The sequence below is a fragment of the Vicia villosa genome, unplaced genomic scaffold (assembly GCF_029867415.1).
Source record: "Vicia villosa cultivar HV-30 ecotype Madison, WI unplaced genomic scaffold, Vvil1.0 ctg.000009F_1_1_3, whole genome shotgun sequence".
NCBI classification, from domain to species: domain Eukaryota; kingdom Viridiplantae; phylum Streptophyta; class Magnoliopsida; order Fabales; family Fabaceae; genus Vicia; species Vicia villosa.
The window spans coordinates 517,173-524,953 of record NW_026704939.1 but is presented as its reverse complement, the minus strand read 5'-3'; the positions used below and the strand labels follow the sequence as shown (position 1 = coordinate 524,953).

The 7,781-nt window shown below is 31.6% G+C and overlaps 1 protein-coding gene across 1 annotated transcript; it reads right to left on the bottom strand.

The window, feature by feature from the left end:
• Positions 1-4,295: 4,295 nt before the first annotated feature.
• LOC131621564 (uncharacterized) lies at positions 4,296-6,049 on the bottom strand. The gene is made up of 2 exons (XM_058892604.1): positions 5,811-6,049; positions 4,296-4,971 (listed from the first exon to the last, which is right to left on the bottom strand). The coding sequence occupies exon 2, from the start codon at positions 4,929-4,931 to the stop codon at positions 4,518-4,520; it is 414 nt and encodes a 137-aa protein (XP_058748587.1). The 5' UTR covers positions 4,932-4,971; positions 5,811-6,049; the 3' UTR covers positions 4,296-4,517.
• Between the last annotated feature and the right edge of the window lie 1,732 nt (positions 6,050-7,781).

Genomic DNA, 7,781 nt, shown 5'->3' with positions numbered 1-7,781 from the left:
ACATGTCATAGGAAAACTCTAGGAGGAGCTTTATTTTGGGTAATCTCATCAAAGTGAAAGCCCGAAATAACATGAATGTCCAAGATGAGCTAAACACGTCAAATGCTTGAGTTGAGCTAGACCTTCTCTACTTGGCATGGTCACACACACAATCCTACGTCGAGCCAAATAATGTGTTGACATTTGTTTCTCATCAGATCGGCCTATCCATGCCAGTCCACATTCCACAAAGCGTCAAGCATGATAAGGCGTGGATGTTTCTTCTCATCAGATCGGCCTATGCATGTCATTCCATAGTCCACAAAGCGTCAAGCATGATAAGATAGACATAAATGTTTCCTTCTCATCAAATCGTCATATGTATGACAGACCACAGTGCGCCAAGCGCCAAGCCTAATAAAGTGTAGACGTTTGTTTCTCATCATATTAGTCTATGCATGCCAGTCCACAGTCCACCAGGTGTTGAGCCGAATAAGGCGTAAACACTAGTTTGATTTCAACAAATTGTTTAAATTTTGATTCTGATACTTTTACTAGTTTGAAGTGATTGATCAATTTAGTCTTGTCACTTTAATAAATTTACAATTTGATGTATAAAATTGCGTCTTACATATTTATCTTAGGTCTAAAGAAAGATATACATGAAATTGCATTCTTAAAATAAATATCATACAAATAATACGAAGAAATATATTTTGTCAAAATAGTATTTATAAAAGAATAATATTTTATTTTTTTGTTGAAATGTAAATTAAAACAAATATCATACAAAGAATATGATAAAATATATAGTACTTGTTGATTTCTCTAAAGAATTAATATATATATATATATATATATATATATATATATATATATATATATATATATATATATATATAATGGTTTATTAAATTTTGTAACATAATGCGGTTTGATTTGGTTTGTTTTGCAAACTACAAACCGTGAATCGAACGGAACTGCACGGTTTTGTTAGAAAATGGCTCAAAGACATAAAGACATCTTAACCAAAAACATTTTTTTGCGGTTTCGATTTAGTTTGATTCGGTTGACGTTTTTCTATTGGATTGATTCGGTTTTGAACAACCCTAACAAACATGGCCAAAACTAGGAATTTTGACTTGCATGCCACACTTCTGAAAATATATTCCAAAATGCCACCCTATGAAATTTGTTTCTCCACATGCCACCTTTTCACATTTTTTTAAAAGAAAAAACCCACACTCCATCCCAGATGGGTGACGTGTTAGTCCCCTTTCATGGGGCCACCATCTTGGATGGAGTACCCTTTATTATTATTTTTTTTTGTTTTTTTATTTTTTTAATAAATTTAATTGTTTTAAATTATAAATTAAATATAAAATTTAATAAATAAATATTTAATAATATAAATTATTTTTTTGAAATTTTTTTTGTAATATATTTTAATTATTGTTGTATATTTTTAAAAATTCATATTTATTATGAATATAAATCTATTTATTTTTCAACAACTTTCCGCCAAATTTTTTTTGGTAGAAGGGGTGTGTCATCTGGGTATGACCTTCTATAAATAGAGGTGTGTAAGAATGTTGAATTATCAATATCGTTGTCTATAAATTACTTTGGTGGATGCAAGACAAGATGGTACCTACCTATATTATTAGGATCATATACAAATTAATTTAGATGTCCATTGTATGTTTTCAACTCGCAGTGGAGAAGTTAACGAGGCGTTTAAAATCTACTAGTTCTAGGTGTTTTCGTCGAGTAGTCTAACACAATGTATGTTATGTTAGTGTTGATTTAATGTAACTTTATTTGAAGTTTGTGGTTTGATGTAATCTTTTATTGTGTTGTAACTTTATTTTAAGTTGTTATTTTATTGTAATCGTTATTGTGATGTAGCTGGAAGATTTGAATTTTAAATAAAATTTATCTTTGTTGTTAAAAGAAATTACAAGACAGTGATTCAATGAACTAAAACAACAAACATAACTAAATAGAAATCCCAACTCTGTTTGAACATTTTTTACGCACATGCACACTCTTGCGACAAATACCACATCTCCTTTTTTCCTTATATTGTCCATTTTTGTTATACTGCGAGTAGTGTTTAGGCGATATTTCTTTTTTCTTTTCATGGTGTCATTGTAGAAAATAGTGTCTCTTTCATATCAAGGCCAATTTGCTTCGGTCAAAACATCGAGGAAGCTTTCTCTATATACCTTAAACACGCTAACAACTTTGAACACATCAATTATATGCACAGAATAGTCCTGGTGTATGCTTGAGCACGCTGAATAACATGTGAGCAAGGAACATGGAAGGTTTGAAAATTTCCACCCTCACATGTCATTACGAAAGACACATGCTTCAGAAAAGAGTTTTTAAGTTTGAATTTACTGTATTTTGATTTTATATTTTATTCTAAAATGTCATTATGAAAGACACATGCTTCAAAAAAGAGTTTTTAAGTTGGTACAGAAATTAAGAGTTATTCTAAAATAACAAAAACAATTGTATGTTCAAAAATATCAATTCCTAACAATCGAATATAACTAGATTATGAGAAAGATTGAGTAAAACATCTAGATATAACATACCGCATAATTGTTGTTGTGATGAAAACTGATATCATCATTAACCTCAAGAATTATTTTTTAATAAAACTTCAAAATATGAGAATGTAAAACTTCTCAAGTTCTTTTCTATATAAGGTAAAAGTCCAAATGGATCCAAAATAGTTATGAGATTTAAAAAGGAGAATTTCTCTATGGAAGAAATTGTTGGTGTGCCCATGTAACGTTATCTTCTTTCTCACATTCCAAAAAAGTGAATCCAACTGAAAATGTCTTGTTCGTAAAGGTCACACCAACAATTTCTAGAAGCGGAAGTCTGATCTTGTACGTCGAATCAATTACAAGGACGATTGAAAATGTGTTGAACAAGTTGATACTTTCGGAATGAATCCAAAATATGTCACGAACAGTAACATTGTCCTCACAAGCTCTATAACTTGAAACATATTGGTTATCGTCCAAAAGTTTCAAAAGTTGTTGCATTTCCGACCTTGGCCCTTTTTTCGCGATGTTCAATTTGTTACGTTCATTGTATACCTGTTTGATATTTGAAACACTTTCTTGTTTTTTTTTTTTCAAATCGGCAAATATGTTTCTCGGCTTATCCTTCTAATTAACTTTCTTGTCTTATCCTTCTAATTTTAATCTAATATAAATTCAAAATGTAGATTTTAACTAGATAAAATATGATAAATTTCAAAATAATGTGTCACCAAATTCTTAATTAAGATGATATCATATAATATTTTATTTTATTGTTTATCCCACACATCTAACAAACCCTTATAAGACTGATCTAAATCATTACACAGATATTACAGGAAAAACTTAAATTTAGACATATTCACCATAATTATAATATTCTGATATATACCCAACACTTAACACCTATACCCCCGTAATTTTATAACATGTCAAAACCATCCTTCATTATTTCAAAAAATAAAATCACTAACTAACTATTTATGGTGATTGGTGAACAATTTTACACATTTATTCACTACAAATAGCACTTTACAGCTGTCTAATTGAGAGAAAAAAACACATCAAAAAGGTAAATATGTAATTGTAGGGTATGAATGTTATCTGTGGAGATACATACAGCTATAAGCTATAAATTTTAATGTTACAACTTTCCAACTTATATCAATTCAGGCCCTCACACTCTTGTATTGGGTCTATGTGGGATCTCTTTGCCAAATGCTACACCAATTTTAGTGTTTTTGAGATGTTACTTCAAGTAGAGTGTGAGGTTATAACTCATAGGCATTCATATTTTGTACTATTCCTTTTACTAGAATCGTCTTAACTTAAAAAACAATGCAAATATCATTTTTACTAACCTCTTAATAATGTAAGAGACACTACAATTCTATTATTTTCCAGTGTAAGGAGATGTGGCCTAAAGAAATAGGTTGAATTATTGACAAATACTAACATGAAACGGAAAGAGCAACAAAATGAATAAGCCACATCTAAATTGTAAAGGCCAAAATGGAATAAGACCCATTGCAAAGTTGTAAGTTCTAGAGTGATGTTGGAAATTTTGAATGCAGAGTATGGGGCCTCTGCTTTGTAGGAAAGTTATTGCAATAATGAGTGGTGTTAGAAAGTTGTCTCTTTACATGTGCATCCAAGGTAGCATGCCTTTATTACTTCTATTTTACGCCAGATAAGTAATTTGAGGACTGAGAAAGCAAGGGAAAATCAAGGAAACAAATGTGCCTTCAGAGATTTGTGAAAGCAAGAGGAAATCAAACTCATCATGATAAAAGAATATCTACAAAATTTTAATAGTTTTTTTCAGCAATAGTCCCTACTATGAAGCCTCAAAACTAAAATAAGCATATGAAAGTTACAATAATAATAAGCAGCAGCAGCCATAAGAAGCCTTATATAAATCAAACAAACTCCAGCAATTTCAAGGTCATGAAACTATTACCAAAAATCCCTTGCTCACTTGCAATCTACGCCAGCTTCTGCGGCGCGGCGAGGCTTGCTTTTACGCCTGCTTCCATTTTGTCGGAATCCAGTAGACTTCACTGAATCAGTAGGGCTAGACTTTGCTCGGATGCCGTTCTCCTCTTTCATTGGTTCTATCTTTTCTTTAACCTGTGAAGACCTTTTCCTTTTCTTTTTATTCACAGTGATAACCTCAGTTTTCAAATCATTGTTGGAAACATTGCCATTTACATTCTCCTCGCCGTTCTCTATCTTTTCAGTTACTTCAACGACTTCTTCGTTTTCATCCGTGACTGGTTTTATCGGTCTCCCTCTTTTTCTGTGAGCTGGTACTTTATCCTCTTCGTCGCTTACAAGATCCTCAACAATAGCAGATTGCTTCTTCCCTTTTCCTCGGCCTCTACCCATCGTCAAAGAACTTCGTTGAAAGAAAGTACTAAGTAGAAATCTGCACAGACGAAACAACTATACTTGAAAGTCCAAACACAGCAAAAACTTAAGACTATGAAAATTGTCAAACTTGATAAACCATTAGGTTTAATAATGGTAGTTAAAACTGCACATCGATTTTGAGAGATTCTACCAGCCAACCACTTTTCCACACCACCTTTCAGATACAATAACTAAGATTTGCATCAACTATTAACAGAGATCAAATATGCAACTATAATTTCCCTTCAGTTGTTTCCTATTTCAGGATCAAATTCTGATTAGGGCCAAAAGCAAGAACTTCAAGATACTACCACACATGCTTAATCTTTCAAATCTACAACATAAAAAAAAAAACCTAAACCCTAAACTAAACACCCTTCAGAAAACCCATTCCTTTGTCAATGGTCAGAAACAACAGACACAAACACTGTACTTGCATCTTACATTCTCACTACAGCTGAAACTCTGAATAACCAATCAAAGGATCAACTTATCTCCATATTTTCACACAGTAAAAATCACAAACACATAGCAGTCACAACAACAAAAAAAACAAATTTCAAATCATTCACCATAGCATAAAAAAACAAAACTTTATCACAGATCATCTAATCCTAAACAAAATAAACGAAACCCTTTTTAAATTTCTATCCAACAGATTAGAAAAACCCAAAATGCAAACAAAAAACAAAACTCAATTTCATAGCAAATAACCAAAGAAAAAGCATTCAAACACAGATACTATGAAGATTTTTCAAAACCCATGTTCGATCCAGTACATAGCCAATGTCAGAAGATTTCATAAATTGAAAGTGAGGATACAAACAAGAGATAGGTAATAAAAAAGGAGCTTACTTTGTAGTATTTTGAATCAACTGTGTGTGTATGAAACAGAACCCATTTTAGAAAATGAGATTTTGATCTGATGATGATAGAGAGAAAGTGATATAGGGATTTAGAAGGTTTTAGAGAAGAGTGGTGAAAAATGGAGAAGTAGGTTAGAGTTAGAGAGAGGAGTGAAGCATTAGAGGGGGAAGGAAGGAAGTGAGATGGAAGATTACAAAATGGGAGATAGCTGGAGTTATTATTCTTCTTCTTATATACACACATGCTTCAATAGTTGTTCTAAAACTTCAACATACTACTTGTTTTTCATTAGGTTTATATTATTTTATTTTAAATGATTTTGATATTTATACATGGAAAATATAATCTGATAATCTAATTATAATTATGCAAATAAATATGTAAATATAAGTTTATTCAAGATGATAAATGATCTATTACGTTTAATAAGAGGTTTTAAGTTTGATACTGTTCACTTAGTTTTAAAAAAATTTTGAAAAAAAATAAAATAATTCATTATAGTTCAACTCGAAGGGTTAATATATCCAGTTCCGCGCAAAGAATACTCGATTTCTATAAAAAATTAGAAATCTTGAAATTTTACTTAGGCATATTTTTTCCCTTTTGATTTTAACCTTGTAATTTTAATTTATTTTTAATTTGATCTTTTAGTTTAATTAATTTTTATTTGATCAATTTATGTTGATGTCTATTGATAATTTGAATTCCTTCTCTCATAAAATCTCTCTTTTGTCTTCAACGTGTTGGAAAAGATATTAACTAATGATTTTTTAAAAATAAATATGAAAACAAAACATAGAGTTTGATTGAAGGTTGTAATGCAAGCTTGAATATTGAATAAAGAATGCAACTTAAAATATAATTTATAGAGTTGTAAAGTTTGATTTGGGGGAGATGATTTGCACAATTAAACTTAATTTGATATTTGATATATCTTTATTGTACTTGCATGCTAATAGTACAATATGCGGCAACCTCTTGTGGTGTATTGTCAAATATTTTTAGAGTTGTTGTTATTGTAGAGCAAATTCATGTTAAGAAGTATGTATATTAGTGTTTCTATTAGTGAATTGAATGTACTCCTTAACTTTAGGGTTGAGATATTTATAAAAACCTTTTGGGCATGAGTCTTAGAACCTAAGAAAGTAGTACATGCCCTTTTCTCCTTCAAAAACATGAAAAACTGTAGTTATTTCTCCTATAATATTAGGGAACATGGTTGTCTTTCTTGACAGACTCTTTAGTGTCATTATTGAGTAGTGGCGCGTCAATCCCACGTTCGTATAGATGGGCGAGTATTTCAGTACATGGGTGAGGTAATTAGGAAACAAGCGTGCATTATAATACAATTATACATGGGCACTAGTGGTTGTTCGCCCACCTCTAATGAATCTTGTATCACCTCTAGTGTGTCAATTGCAAAAATACCAGTACATAACCGTTTAAACACGAGACCTCATAAATGGCCAAGTGATTTAGTTTTAAACCCCTTTTGCAAATTCAAGATGAAAACTCTCAGACGAGGATTAATGTTTAGTCTCTCAAAGAAGACTTTATGTTGAGTCCCTCAGGCGAGACTTTACAATGAGTCTCTCAGATGAAAATTTATGTTGACTCCCTCAAGCAAGACTTCATGTTGACTCCCACAAGCGATACTTTAGGTTGAATCCCTCATGAGAGTTTATATTGAGACCCTCAAGCGAGACTTTATGTTGAATCCCTCAGGTGAGACTTAATGTTGAATCCCTTATACAAGACTTTACGTTGAGTCCCTTAAGTAAGACTTTACGTTGAGTCCCTTAAGTAAGACTTTAAATTGAGCCCCTCATATGAGACTTTGTGTTGGTTATGCCCTGCACCTTTTGTGCTGACAAGCTTGCTAAAAGTACAACTCATGGCTATCCCTTATAGTGTATGGAAGTCAAAGATATTTAGGGTTGTTGTGGTGTTAGAATAAGC

Excerpts from the sequence above, each read along its gene's own strand:
- LOC131621564 (XM_058892604.1), bottom strand. The coding sequence starts at position 4,931 with ATGGGTAGAGGCCGAGGAAAAGGGAAGAAGCAATCTGCTATTGTTGAG.